Source organism: Panicum virgatum, chromosome 4K (genome assembly GCF_016808335.1).
Source record: "Panicum virgatum strain AP13 chromosome 4K, P.virgatum_v5, whole genome shotgun sequence".
NCBI lineage: Eukaryota > Viridiplantae > Streptophyta > Magnoliopsida > Poales > Poaceae > Panicum > Panicum virgatum.
In genome coordinates, this window is record NC_053139.1 from 8,368,603 (window position 1) to 8,383,905 (window position 15,303).

Sequence of the window (15,303 nt, forward strand, 5' to 3'; positions counted from 1 at the left end):
ACCGGTGCCTATGTCCAGAGCCAGCACAGGCACCGGGTCATGGCATGACCCGGTGCTAATGTCTGAACCATAAGCACCGGGTCGTGCCACCACCCGGTGCCATTGATGCATGGCCAATTTGGTACCGGCTGATGGAGTTAATCGGTGCTTTTGTCTGTGCATTGGCACCGGTTTGTGCCGTGGCGCGCTTTGCCAGCGCCCAGTGCATGCCAAAAGTACCGGTTATTGATGCAGCCGGTGCTAATGTCTCACATTAGTACCGGTTCAAGCAATAAGTGATTTCTTTGGCCTAGATCTTTAGCCTGTTTTCTAGTAGTGGAGATATATACACCATAGAAGAAATATAGCCTTAAGAAAAGTAAATTTTTACAAGTACTAGATTATAAGTGATCAACATTTGTTCCTAAACGTGCCTCACACCAAAATTTTAGTGATAACCATACATGGAATGCAACTATAGCTCTGATGCCACGCTGTGAGGAACTAGCCCAAGTTGATCCCGTTTAATCAAGTTATCGTCCATTGATCAACTAGATTAAAAAGGGCCAACTCCGGTAGTCCTTGGAATGTGTCATGAGCACCGCCTAGGATTTAAACACACTCCACTTGCACAACATGTAGACATCGTCACACAAGCACAACCGTACATAGAATTTAGATTACATAAAAGAGGTTCAAGTACAAGGACATCAAATTTCAGAGTTTCGCAGCGGAAAGTTCTACGTCGCATTCACTCCATATATAGTACAAAATAGAAGGTTAACACTACATGCCGATACTGCCCTTCGCATAGCCACCGGCCATCTACTCCTCACCCGCACCTCCGTCCGCGGGGTAGAAGTACCCAAAGACGGCCTCCGACTGCGGATCACCTGCAACAACTTTAACGATAGCACCATGAGTACAAAAGGTACTCGCAGGGCTTATCCAATATGGGTATATACTATTCCGGCCTCAAGGAGAATGCATTTGGTTAGTAGCAAGAATAGGTATGGTATTTAACTTTTGCATAAAAGCATCTAACTTTGATCAAGTTGTAATAAGCAAAAGACAAGCATCTAAAATCTCTAAGTCATACATCAATACAATTGCAAAGTAAAGTGATCATATATAACTTGAGATCAATCTTCCATGAACTCCATCACGAAACTTTACAATGGTGCGAACCTCAAAGAGCATGCTCACTGTCCGAGAGCGCGGCTATTGCAATAGATTAAAAACCCTGCAGGGGGTACAACTTTACCCACACGAGGCTAAGACCAACGCCCATACCCACGGCCAAGGATAAGGGTTGATTCATACCTCAACCGTTCACACAAACACAATCGACTATGAGTGAACGGTCGGGAAGGACAAGTGCACCGAAACCGTCGATCACACTCCATCATGACTCGCACCGAATCCGATCAAGGTAAGGTGTGACTTATGCTAATTGGCTTGCCTTCCCATTATCAAGCATGTGGTTTGTACTAAAAAGGTGCTCAAGAGACCGGCGACCAATGAGACGGTCCTTAACCAACTCAAGCAAGACTAACCATTTGGACTCCTTTCCGTCATGGCCCTACTATTCTTGCCCAAGTCCGAATCACAATTCATAGTTGCTCACATTTTAATCATCATCATCTAGGAGCGTAGAATTAGCCAAGCATCCTATAACTCGCGAGCGGTGGTGCATTTGCCACCTCTCGACTTCTACCGAAACTATGAAAGGCTAAGCATGTAGTTCGTGACACCTAACAAGTATACTCATCTATGGGGGATTCTGCTAAGCAAGGTTGGTAATGCATCAAATAGGTTCTAATCAAGCATTAATATATATATATATATATATATATATATATATATATATATATATAGTAACTCATGCACAACCAAGACACTTAAATAGACTTCGTTGATCCAAAATAGGGGAGAGAAGTATGCTTAGGTGCCTGCCTTGAGTCTCAAAAGAAGCGTCGTCACCCACGGGCTCCGGTTCACCCTCTTCTTGCTCCGGCGTCACGGTCTCTACACGAATGCACATGATGCTTGATAATGAGTATGTCATGAATGTATGCAATAATGGGTAGCTGACATGAGGATACATGTATAAATAAAGCCAAAATATGGTATAGAGGCTGGACATAAGGTGTATGGGTGGGTTGTTCATGTGTACGAGAATGGGTGCTGAACAGGCAAGGGCGGACCGTCCGGGTTAGGGGAACGGACTGTCCGGTCTGAACGGCGGACCAAGTGGCAGACCGTCCGCCGGTCAAGTGCGGACCGTGTTGGGTGAAAACATGCTCTCTGACTAAATCGCGGACCGTCCGTGTAGGTTAAGCGGACCGTCCGCCTCTCACATTTTGAAAGGCTAGAAATCATACAAAGGCTCTTCTGATTTGGGTGGGGATCTGGCGGACCGTCCGACCATGTCGGGCGGACCGTCCGCGACACGGCCAAGGCTCACCAGCGAGTTCGCCGCCGGCGATTCCGGCCACGGTTTAGGGTGGGGTTTGATCCTAGAGGTTCCTGAAATCCTAGGGAGTTCATTTTAGTAACTAAATCTCACATGCATTAGGGTTTCGAAGCTCTAGGTCAACAATGGTGATTGGGCTCTAGGTGAGTTCTTGGCTTCAAATCCTAGGGCAATAGGAGATGGATCGGGGAGGAGAAACACTCACTGGCGTCAAGTAGGATATCGGCAAGGGCTTCAAGGTGATGGGGAAGGCTTGGAGTAGCTCGAGATCGTCTTCTTTGCTTGGAGCTTGAGGGAGGAGATGGAGTAGAAGAAGAACTTGTTGGGGAAGCTCCTCCCCAAGGAAGAAGAGGAGATCGGGGCGGTGTAGCTCGTCGGCGTCGTTCCTTGGCGTTCTTCGGTGATGCTCCAGCGAGGTAAGGCTTCAATGGCAAGAGAGGAGGAAGGGAAGCTCCTCCATGGCTTAGGTAGAGAGAGAAGTGTTTGGGGAGAGTGGGAGGGAGAGAGAGAGGGCTGGGAGATGGTTCCCAGGTGAAGAGGGGTCAGGCTGACGAGTGGGGCCCGAGGGTGGGACGTGGCACCCAGACTCTGCGCGCATGACACGCACCAGAGATGCACTGGCGGACCGTCCGCGAGTGAGGAGCGGACCGTCCGCGGATGGGTGACGTGGCAGTGAAGTCGATGTGTCCGAGGTTAACTGTGGTCGGCCACGTGGCATAACTGCGGACCGTCCGCCGTATAGGGGCGGACTGTCCGCCACTACCATAATCAGTGGATTATCCTAAGTGTTGATTCTCTCCTTAAGTGTGAGTTAATTATGCTTAATGTTTAATGATGCACATGGTGACAAATTTGGCTCATTAATCAACATAGGACTGTTACAATTTATTTGGGTCTTGCAGTTTGCATGCCACTATCGATGTCACAGGGATAGGGTTTTGAGAGTTAGGCTCGAGCTATTAGACGGGGAGTTGATGATCTTGATGAATAACAAATAACATCATTTAACTTATGTAACTGAAAGTGGTTTTCCATTATATTTCATAGTCCGTGATGCTCGCGTGACAAAAACCTGTTCTTGCAGACCCCTTGTAACAAAAGGTATTTGTGACGAAAAATAGGAGTGATAGCACTAGCGGAGCTATGTGTCGGCTAAAGTGGGCCATGCCCCCTCCCCCCTGCCATGCAAAAGTTCCATTATGAACAATAATTTTGACACCGTTTATTGGTTTAGCACCTCAATTACCAAAGGCTAGGTCCCCCCCCCCCCCCGATTATTTGGTCTGGCTCCGCCACTGATGGATAGCGGTGTACTTTGACATGGAGGGCAGTGAATAACAACTACGATAATATAATGGATCTAGCAACATTTAGTTTCGCTGGAAATGGCACACAAAAAAATGAATCAAGCTTAATCCAAATCTTATATATGTGTATGAGCTAGCACACGATATCTTATATATGACTCTCATTACTTTTGTGATTCATGTGGTTGGGAACATGACAAAATAACTGACTTCATAAGTATTATAGTCCAAATCTTGACATAGAACGTTTGGCTAGTGATAAACCATAAACTGCTCAATGAGAACTAGACGAGTTTACCTCTTTATAAGTACCAGCCTATCAACCCGTACTCCTTAGGATTAATATAAAAATAAGACTTATAGCTAATAATTATATTTATCTATCTCACGCTCTCTTTCATATATTAAATATTCTAACACATACTCTAAAATATATATTTATCATTATCTTGTTGCAATAGATTTCATTTGCATCGCACCTCCATGTATGTTTGATATATATGCTTAATTGAAACATTTGTTTGGGAGTTAGTACTCTTATCTATTCCAGTATCATACATGAATACATGATGACACATATCATGGGTAATATATTAATAATGATATAATTAGTAATTTAGAATTTTATATTCAGGTATTATTATATTTTTATAATTATTATAATTATATAATTTAGCTTCAGATAGAGGTTACTTTAAATTTTAATAATGATATAGTTGGATAATTTATATGCAAATTTAGGAGGTCATTTGCATTATTTTTATAATGGCATACGTGGGTAATTTATACAAAGATTATGGGGTTACTTTATAATTTTTATAATGGCAGATGTGGGTAATTTAGATACATATTTAGGGTGTTATATAAGTCAATTTTCATAATAACAGAGGTGATTAATTTATTAGAAAAAATAATAGATCCAATGGCTATATAATTAGAGTTGTCGAATTGAAGGATTGATGGCTAGATATTTCTAATTTTTGTGAGAATTTTAAGATTTCTCTATTTTGTAGAGTGCCCACCTAAAATTCTAGGTGGCTTCACAAAAAAAAAGTCTCAAATCTATTATCTTATTATTTGACCAATAAACGGAGCCTCCACGTTCGCTCTCAAGGTTTAGAAATTCCCACGTTAATCGGAAAAAATAGAAAAATAAAAATTACCCACCACTGCCATTACGATAAAAATTAGCCTAAAATACCCATGTGCCTAATTAAAAATCACCCACCAATGCCATTATGAAAAATTAAATATAAAATACCATTTAGCTATGTATTCATTACAAATATATACTATTAATAAAAACTAAAGCTAACAACAATCAATCAAAATAAAATGAAAATAAGAATAATTATCTGCACAATATTATTAAAGCTCAACAAATCAAATTGTTATTATAGGTAGATCATAGTTGAATTATTTTAATCAACAACCAGACATAATTTACGATAATGAATAGAATGATGTATGGTAAAAAAATAGTATAATCTTTAAGTAATGATATAACGACATGCAAATTTTTAAATTTTCAATACTAGCCGTGCAAATACGCGGGCTATACGCCTAGTTAGTAATAGTAAGATAAGATAGCAAAGCAAAGAGAAATGATTAATAAACGAGTATATCTTAAAGGACAAGCAATGCTTTAACCTAGATAATGGAAAGAAGCCCCCTCTAGGCCTCTCTGCCAAGCTTAATTAGTGGCCTGATGCATGCAGCAGCAGGTTCGCTCTATCTTCGGAAACGATGCGCACGGTGCCGGTGCCGGTGCCGGTGCGGGATTGGGAGCTGGTCTCGCCGGGCTTTGTTAGCGACGCATGCACAATCTTTGCCACGGCCAATGAGACGTGACAAGAGATGAAAATGGCAACAGGAAGGAAAAAAAAAACCCAAATCTGCTTCGTGACTCGGCTTGCAGGTCGGAGCGGAAACGCAAGATTTTTGCGCGACCGCTCGGGACGTCCAAATTCGGTAAGGGCTTTAGGCAAACCAATTATTCGCGTGACACAAGTCTTAATCCCCTTTGCTTATGGCACCCAATTATTTGCTTGCAAAAGTTTTCATCGTTAAGAACTCCTAAAGGCGGAGCTCAGTGCGTTCTAGCTAGCCTTAACGTTGTGGACAGAATCAGTAGCCCGGCCGGTACGTAGCTGCGTACGCAAGCAGCGCAGAAACAGAGCCGTTAGAGGCTAGTGTATTGATCAGTGATCACAACGTCACAAGCAAGAATAAAAAAATACCTCCCCAAAAGGCATTGTAATTAAGATAGAAGACAACCTTGATCATGGATCGGCTTCTGCCGACGGTAGGATTTTTGTTTTTAGGGAAAAGTCTAATTTTCACCTTCGAACTATCGCAAAAGTCTGATTTTCAACCTTCAACTACAAAACCGGACAACATAGGCCATCCAACTGTCAAAACGGGGCAAATTTGGCCCTTGGAGTGGTTTTGAAGGTGATTTTGCATTTTAAAAAAAATTAAATAAATCTAATTAGATCTAAAAAAAATCAAAACTAATTCACTTTAAATCAGAAAAATATGAAACTTATACCAAAATTTTTCTAAAAATGTAACATGTCTATTATTGCTCCATTTGAATCTTAGTTATTAAAAATAATAGGCATAACTGCAAGCAACCAAATATTATAAACATAAAAAAATTAGATCTGAATAGCTCACAAGTCATGGGACAATAGATAGGTTACATTTTTAGAAAACTTTTGATACCCATTTCATAATTTTTTGACTTAAAATGAATTACTTATAAATTTTTAGTGTAAAATTGAATATTTTTTATTCTCACAAAATGGAAAAACCACCTTCAAAACCACCCCAGGGGCTAAATTTGCCCGGTTTTGGCAGTTGGATGGCCTATGTTGTTCGGTTTCGTAGTTGAAGGTTGAAAATCAGACTTTTGCGATAGTTGGAGGATGTAAACCGGACTTTTTTCTTATTTTTAACACAATCCTATTAATTAATAATCCACTCGAACCCGAGCCTGCTTGATGCTACTCAGTACTCACCTACTCTAACCAGTAGGCTAGATGCCCTTTCGCTCACAAGCAAGAATACAAGATGGTAGCTAGTTTAAAGCAGATCTTGATATGGAATGGACGGTTAGGAGAAGTGACACATTGGGGAGAATGACGCATCACACGAACGATCGTTGCCTGTCAAGAGCACGGTTGCCGTCGAATCTACTGTTCCTGTAGCTAGACGTCGGTCGCCTCAACAGTGTACTCGAAAATGAACGAAAAGGAAGGGTGTTCGTTCCTAGCTCGATCAGCCGTGCACGCTTCCATTATTCCGTGGCCCATTGGTACGCATGCATCAGGATTATTCAGGAGAGATAGACTATTCCTCAGCAAGAAAAATGGCAACTCGAGCCTTTAACACTTGGGCAGCTTATCGCCACTCTTATCGTATCCCCCCGCAGGCCGGCGCCATGGACCTTGTTCCCCGAGAGGGGTGCAAGGAAGATGCCAGCAGCTGGAACACGAGAACTAACTCCATCACGTAGCAGTCAGCAACGGCCGGCATGGTCACGGACGGACGCGTCTAGAACCCTTGCCAAACAAAGACCCGGGAAGAGGTCGTACCGCCGCCGGTCGACGCTCGTCGTGGTCAAAGCCCGGCCCGGTGGCGCTTTCATTCGCCCATCAGCTCCCCCTGGTCCAGGGAGACGAACGTAGCCACGCACGCGGCTTGTCCGCTTGCAGCACGACGTACCGTCTGCTGGTGGATCTGGCCCACCAGGAAAATCACACCCACGTATTAAGGTGTACACGGGGATTAACGTCAGCGCTTACTGTCGCAACACCATTGATGCGGTCTGGCCGGAACGTACGGCGACGACCACGACAGGCGGCGATGTAGCGAGGAAGGGGATAAGGCAGTAGTCGTGCGGAAGGTTCCCGCGGTAGCTAGGGAGATTCAGCTGGCCGGCCGGCCTGGACCCGAGCAAGCAGCCACGTTTTCCAGTTCCAGATTCAAAAAAAAGGGGGCCGGGGCCAGCGAGATCAGCTTGGCCAACCCTGCAGCCGTACGTCAGAGGGTGGATCGCTACCTCCTGCTGGTTTCGTCCAAGTTCCAACGTGCGTGGACCGACGACGACGACGCGTCGACGCCGGCGGCGCACGCACCAGGCCGGGGGCGCGCGGCCAGCAGCCGTTCTGACGACACGGCGGCTTACGGCGGTTTTAGCCTGGTCCCCTGTGGGGCGCGCCACCAGCGGCGGGCCGGGCGGCCGTGCGCGCACCAACGAACGGCGGCGTGCACGTCAAAAACATCGGCCGGGGGGGCCAGACCCGACCACCGTCGCCTTCCACGGCCGGGCCGGGGAGTCTCTCTTTGGTCGGTTTGTTTCTGTGTCTGCGCACGTCACCATGCGCGGGGTGTGGACCGACGGGCAACAACCGAGACCGAGCGGTCTAATAAAATTATTAGAGCCGGGCAATGTGTGTCTTCGGCACGCGCTGATGACTTGAGGAAGGGGGCATGGTGTCACGCAAATGCTACACGTATATACGCGTATAGTAGTACTGCTTCCTCCGTTCCAAATTAGAGTTCGTTTGAATTTTTTTATTCTAAGTTTGACCATTCGTTTTATTCAAAATTTGTGCAAAATATTACTTTTTTGTTGTGGTTTGTTTTATCAATACAAGTTCTTCAAAAATAATTTAAATTTAATTATATTTGCATAAATTTTTTGAATAAAACATGTGATCAAACTTAGTGTCAAAAAGTTAAACGACCTATAATTTGAAACGGAGGGAGTACAGAAAAATCTTGAATCTGGGGTGTTTGGTTCCCCGCGGTTTGCCAACTATAAAATTCATTCATCGGTGCTTGGTAGCCACATGAAAAGTAGTAAAAAATCTTACCACAATTGTGGCAAGGCTACCGATGGCCAGCAACCAAGCGGTCCATACATCTTGATACGGGCGTATGTATTTCATACACGTATTTTTCTTATATTCGTGCTTGCACGCACTGAGTTGTTATCACAGTCTATCCGTATATAGATCCACCTTGTCCATACGCAGGCAACACAAATTTTGCTATGGTCACACGCATATATGTAAAGAGTTGAGTTGTCATCCTGATCTGGCAGCAAGTCACTTCCACTCTTTTTCTTACATATGCGTGCAAGCCGTAGCAAGAAGATAGATATTTTTTTGCGTGGCCACATGTATACATGTAAAAAGATTGAGTTGTCATCATGATCTACCCGTATATCAATCACCCCAACCACTTCCTCGTGAACGGCAAAGCGGGAAGAGATGATGTGGGGATTGTACTTGCGTGGGGCGATATATCATCGGTATAGATTCTATGTATACCATAAAGGCGGTAGGCCTTTCTCTCCGTGTACGCGATACAAAAAGAGACAACATGAGAATTGTATTTGCACGGGCTAATATATTGGTAGTATCTGTCAAATTTTAGGGATGTACATTTTTATCCCCACCATTATGCTCCTCCCGTGCATATGCAATTAAAAAAATATATATAAAAGTTATGCTTGCGTGGGGGGCAAAATATCGCTGTGTTGGTATCCATCGTATGGATATGTTCTGTGTCACTAGGGTGTCATAAGAATATCTCTTCTAGTGCACGCTTCAGCGGAAAAAGACAACATTATAGTTGCACTTGAGTAGGATTAGAATAGTGTCGACTTCAACCTCGCAGATGTACTCTCAATCATAGCACAAATGTCGACTGTGGAAATCTCATTATTATGAATCCTTCATTTCAACTCATCCTATAAAATTCAAAATTCAAGATCTTATCCGCTCAAAAATCAAATAAATTCTGTCTTTCTTAAGATTCAACCCCAGAATGACCAATTGCACTCAACTCAACCAACCATTCCAATTTAAATTCACGATCATAGAACCCACATTGATCACCTCTCTATCCCAACATTTCACCACTCCCATCAATCATCATCAACCCCTAAAAACCTTAACTAGCTCTCCCTCTAACCTCGTCTAAACAAACCGTTTTTGTGGGATGGAGGGAGTATACTACTAAATTACATTTTTGTATTTTTATGAGGTAAAAACGATGACTTTCCTTTTTTTTGAAAATTTGATGGGATTAGACTTTTCATTTTAAGAAAGTTTGAGGTCTCTCCTTTTAAGACTAATGGAGAGGTCTCTCCATTTAGTTTTTACCTATATATAAAGAGTTGAGTTGTCATCCCGATCTAGTAGCATGTCACTTCCACTCTTTTCTTACATGCGTGCCCGCAGTCGCAAGAAGGCAAATAACTTTTGCGTGGCCACATGTATACATGTAAAAAGATTGAGTTGTCATCATAATCTTCTTAGCCGCATATCACCCCCCACCCACTTCTGCGTGAACGGCAAAGCGAGAAGAGATGATGTGGTGATTGTAGTTGTATGGGGATGACATATCATCGGTATAGATCCTATGGATATGCTATATATACCATAAGGACGGTAGCCCTTTCTCTTCGCGTACGCGATACTAAGAAGAGACAACATGAGAATTGTACTTGTGTGGGCTAATGTATTGGTGCTATATGTCCAATTCTAGGTATATACCTTTTTATCATCATGGTGGTGGTAACTCCTCCCCAACGCACACGCAATTATGAGAAAAGACACATGAAAATTATGCTTGCGTGGGGGAAATATATTGTTGCGTTTTGGTATCGACCGTATAGATATGTTCTGTGTCACTGGGTGTCACGAGAACACCTATTCTCGTGCTCGCTCTAGCGAGAAGAGACAACATTAAGATTGCACTCGACTTCAATCTCATAAATGTACTCTCAGTCACGCCATATACATAGACGGTAACAAATCTTATTTATCATCAATTTCCCATTCCATCCCATCCCACAAAATTCAAATTTCCTAACATTATCTGCTTCAAAATCAAATCACCTTTGCCTCTTTCAAAATTGAACCTCAGAATGATCAATCGCAATTAAATCAACCGACCATTTCAATTGAATTTCATCAACCCTTAAATCATACCTAGCTTTTCCTCTAACATCATCTAAAAAGCTTTTCCTCTTACTTTTCTGGCCTTCTTCCCCTATAAATAACCGGCCTTCCCAACTCGCCCACAACGCTCACAGCACCGCACACACAGAAAACCACCAGCAGCGCCTCGGTTTTACGGCTCTGCCCTCCCCCGCCCCGCGCGCTCGAAGAAGCCATGAAGCTGGAGGTGATGCCCAAGCAGAGGGTCCTGGAGGCGGAGCAGAGGGAGGAGGCCATGGAGATGAGCGGCCTGGAGCTGTGGAAGCACGAGAAGCCCCCCAGGATCTGCCCCATGCCGTCGCCGATCCCGCCGCCGCCGGCGTGCGACGAGACGGCGCTCGTGCCGCCGCTCAACTTCGCCATGGTCGACGACGGCATCTTCCGCTCCGGCTTCCCGGAGACCTCCAACTTCCGGTTCCTCAAGTCGCTCAACCTCCGCTCCATCGTGTGAGGATCCCCCTTTTGCTCTCTTGCGTCTCTCGAGTTCCCGAGAAAATTGTTTGCGTGCTCGTGCGGCTCTGAACGTTCTAGCGCCGCCAGGTACCTGTGCCCGGAGCCGTACCCGGAGACGAACACGGAGTTCCTCGAGGAGAACGGGATCAAGCTCCACCAGTTCGGAATCGAGGGGCGCAAGGTAACGAGACAATCAACAACCTTGTTTCAATGGATTTTGCTGCTGCTTCGCGGTTGCGGTTGTTGTTGGTTAATGGCAATTCGTGGAGGCCTAGAATTACTGTGGACGGGTTAAAAATACGATTGCTTTCGGTAACATCCATGATGCGCGGTTTGTTTGCCCCGAACCGACGTTGCTGATCATGTCGTCTTGTGCATCGATATCCTAATTTAAGTACTAGCAGTTGCACTTTTCACTGTTGATTTTGGGGATAATTTTAGTGCTTTACTCATTGAAATTCATTTGTTTTAGTAACTGACTTGCGTGAAAGGGTCCATAGATCACTCGTCACGTAGGCACCTAGTCCTATCTGGAGATTTTTCAAAATTCACGGCGAATCGGTAGTGGTCCCTTTCAGCATTGTTTTGATTAATCAAGCCAGCTGTGCAGCAGATTTTAATCAATTATTTTTCCAAATATTCCCAAATGTTTTTTTATTGTTGCGTTCCTGTGAATACAAGGCTACCAGCGTGTATGCATCACTCCTTTTTGGCTTGGAGCATCTCCATGTGTTGCCTTCCTTTCTATTTCTTTTTATTTCTTTTTGTGAACTATTTATTTGCTTTCCTTCTTTCAGTGATCTGTTTGGGCAAAGTAGGTGAATCATGCAACTAGTTTGATACAAGGATTTTCTTGTCGGAACATCAGCGCGAGCACTAAGCCGCTCAATTTTTAGTAGCAATGTCCTATCCCCTATGTATAGCAGCTCAACGTTACTCGTATCCAATACCCCTCAGATAGTCAGATGTTTGTTAGATTTCTTTTTGTGGGCAGCTTTATTCCTTGGTTCCAGAGGGACAAACAACCAATTCTTGCTGACTATTCATATTTTTCTCCAGTTTGTGATGTTTCTTTTGATTGTGTTGAAGATGATCTTTTGAGAAAAGGGGTTACTTTGTCACACTTTTGCTACCTAAAAACAATTTGCCGTTTTGTTGTTTCAAAACACCTTGAGCTGTTCGTCTTCCTTTTTTGTTTGGCAGCCTAATCTATTATGGGGTCACTAAGCTGCCAAAGGCCCAAAACTGACTGCAGATATCTGAGTGGTAATGGTGATGTCATACAGCATACATAAATTGATGTGTGAAGTGTGCCGATTTATCCGTGTGAGTTTGTGAGAAAAACTGCATGATATATCTGTAACTTCAGCACTGACGTCTGAAGATGGTGAATGCAGAACAAGAAAGGGGCATAGAAGGAGGGTCATAGTTTTTCTCTATGCTGATGATGCCTAGGAATAGATACACTGACGCATTGCATGGTGGTAGCACAATGTGCATCCATACATATCGCTATCCAGTGTATTGTTTTGTTGCTGATGAGAGGAATCTACCGGCATGGGTTGGGATGCAGTGTTTCGAGAAAATAAGATTTCTCCAGATGAATCCAAGCATGGACAATAAATTGAATTCTGTTTACTAGAATAGAAATAAAGCATTGTACCCATGTTCTGCATCTGATCTCGCTATCCTGTAAAATTGTAAATGTCTGTATAAATATACATGTAGGTGTAGCTGGAATTGCTTTCCCATGTTTTTTGTCTGCTTCCCTGAATCACATGCCTTGGAATTTCATATGTATTTTCACCCTCATTTCCTCATTTAGAATATCCTTATGTTATATCAGTTATGCACAAATTGATATGTAGGACTTGTACAACTTCAACAACTTGTTATGAAAAATGATTTGGAGGGGAATATATACTAGCTGAAAAATGTCTGTAAGCTGTATTTATGGCTATTTGAGGTGTTGTTACTTGCTGTATTTTAATGCATCATCATATCGTGTACATGTATGTTCCAAACTAGTTTGTAGAAACTGGTATCTGACTAGTTTTTGTCAAGTGGTGGCCACCAGTTTTGGATGAAAGTATGACTGGGCAGTCTTGTCAATTGATCAAATATGCATTATTTTGTGCCCACGATATTCATTTTTATCTGGAAGCTGGTCAACATTGGCTATATTATAATCTCCGAAAATTTCATTCTTCACAATTATTTCATCTCTCATTTTTTATTATTTGAACTTTGAAGTCATCCATGACATAATGCAAAAGTGGACGACATGAATAAAGCTATGTCAATTCATTGAATGGTTGGGAGCAGTTTGTCGGTCAGATGAACTGGCCCCTTTGTTTGTTTGATTGCTGTTGAGGAACTATGATTTGCTGGGTGAACGGTTCGTAGGTCCATAGCCGTTGATGATCCACGGTTTTCTGTTGCCTAACCATATTTTGGAGGTCATTAACTGCAAGAAGTGCTGCATGTAGTAGTCCTTGATAAAATAACCCCTATGCAGCCACTAGGATGGTTGACATCATTCGAAATATTGGTTTACATCATTCCAAATCCTATTTTCATTTTATGTATGTGACAGAAACTTCTTTTTTTGGTGAGGAAAACTTTCACGTCTGCTAGACATAGCAAAGTTGCGTTTTTCTTTGGTTTTTAATTATTATAGGCCCAGTTGCTTATATCCTCTGGAATTCGGAGCACCAATCTGTCAATTTTCAAGGAAGTGGTCGTATTGCATCTTCTCTGACTTCTATTGACCTTGCTGCATTTCTGTCCAGACATCTAACCCGATCCTAGAATATTCTCTACCAACGTGTCTCAGTAAATCTCTGGACTTCTTTTTCCCCACCTTCATGACCTTCTAGAGTTCTAGTGGCAGATGGATAAGAAAATTGACTGCTTATGACAGTGACTGGAAGAGAATCTTTTGTTTAGGAGACCTGACAGTTCTAACTTCAATTAGCATTTACGATTACCTAACTTTGTACGTCATACTTCTTCACACTATATGATTCTTGTTAGAGCTGACAGTCCGTGTGTATGAAATTTTTATTTCATCTCAAGTCCTGACTCTGCTCATGAAGGGCCTGTCTGATAACGCGTGGAATGCTTCTGCTGCAGGAACCATTCGTCGAAATCCCCGATGACAAAATTCGGGAGGCGCTGAAAGTTGTCCTAGGTACTGCACCCAGAATATTTCTATAGATTGAACATCTTGCACACCACAGAATTATAAATCTCACTCCTTTCTTGTTACTTTCATTGCAGACCCAAGAAACCAACCCCTGCTTATTCACTGCAAGAGAGGCAAGGTATGATCAGTTTCTGATTTAGATTTTGCTGCTACCGTCACAAGAAAACAAATTTGCTGGCCAAGACCCTGAACTCACCGCTGAATGTTTGCATGCCTGCAGCACCGAACTGGCTGCGTGGTCGGGTGCTTGAGGAAGCTGCAGAAGTGGTGCTTGTCCTCCGTCTTCGACGAGTACCACCGCTTCGCCGCTGCGAAAGCGAGGATCACTGACCAGAGATTCATGGAGCTGTTCGACGTCTCAACCTTGAAGCACCTGACACCCTCGAATTGTTAACCAAGGCGCGCGATCGCTGGGTCGCCCTTGATCCCCCCACCCCAAGTCTAGTACATCTCCCAGCCTATGTTCCTGCAGCTACTGAACCGACCGATTCAGCAGTGAATAATTTTGGAACCCCGTAGAGTCGGTGAGGTAGTGATGAGACCATTGCAAAATGTTTGTGCTCGAGAGGTTTAGTTTTCCCCTGCTTAGCGCATTGCGGAGCCTAGTGGTAGCATCGCGAGAGGTTCTCTCTTTTTTGGTGACTCCCGCGATCGCGAGGAATTCGCTACTGCTTTCTTCCGGGTACTGAAGCATGTACTCGGGCAGCTTTGTTGAGCGGGAATGAACTAATCTCTGAATGCAAAAGGCTCGGTGGCTCTTTCATGCATGGGTGTGGCGTCAGTGATCCTGCATACTAACAAAAAGTTTTGAACAAGGTAATTGCATAGTTAGGCTGGAGTTAAACCGAAATCTCGAGGAAA

At 43.5% G+C, this 15,303-nt stretch overlaps 1 protein-coding gene across 1 annotated transcript; it reads left to right on the forward strand.

Moving 5' to 3' along the window:
• Positions 1-10,849: 10,849 nt before the first annotated feature.
• Positions 10,850-15,209, forward strand: LOC120704619 (probable tyrosine-protein phosphatase DSP2). The gene is made up of 5 exons (XM_039989081.1): positions 10,850-11,228; positions 11,322-11,415; positions 14,370-14,427; positions 14,517-14,560; positions 14,663-15,209. Exons 1-5 carry the CDS (start codon positions 10,957-10,959, stop codon positions 14,834-14,836), a joined length of 642 nt encoding a protein of 213 aa, XP_039845015.1. The 5' UTR covers positions 10,850-10,956; the 3' UTR covers positions 14,837-15,209.
• The last annotated feature ends 94 nt before the right edge of the window (positions 15,210-15,303 follow it).

Bases quoted from the DNA above. Each gene is read 5' to 3' on its own strand.
- LOC120704619 (XM_039989081.1), top strand. From the start codon at position 10,957: ATGAAGCTGGAGGTGATGCCCAAGCAGAGGGTCCTGGAGGCGGAGCAG. The intron at 11,416-14,369 runs GTAACGAGACAA...CTTCTGCTGCAG, and splicing joins TCGGAATCGAGGGGCGCAAG to GAACCATTCGTCGAAATCCC. The intron at 14,428-14,516 runs GTACTGCACCCA...CTTTCATTGCAG, and splicing joins GGCGCTGAAAGTTGTCCTAG to ACCCAAGAAACCAACCCCTG.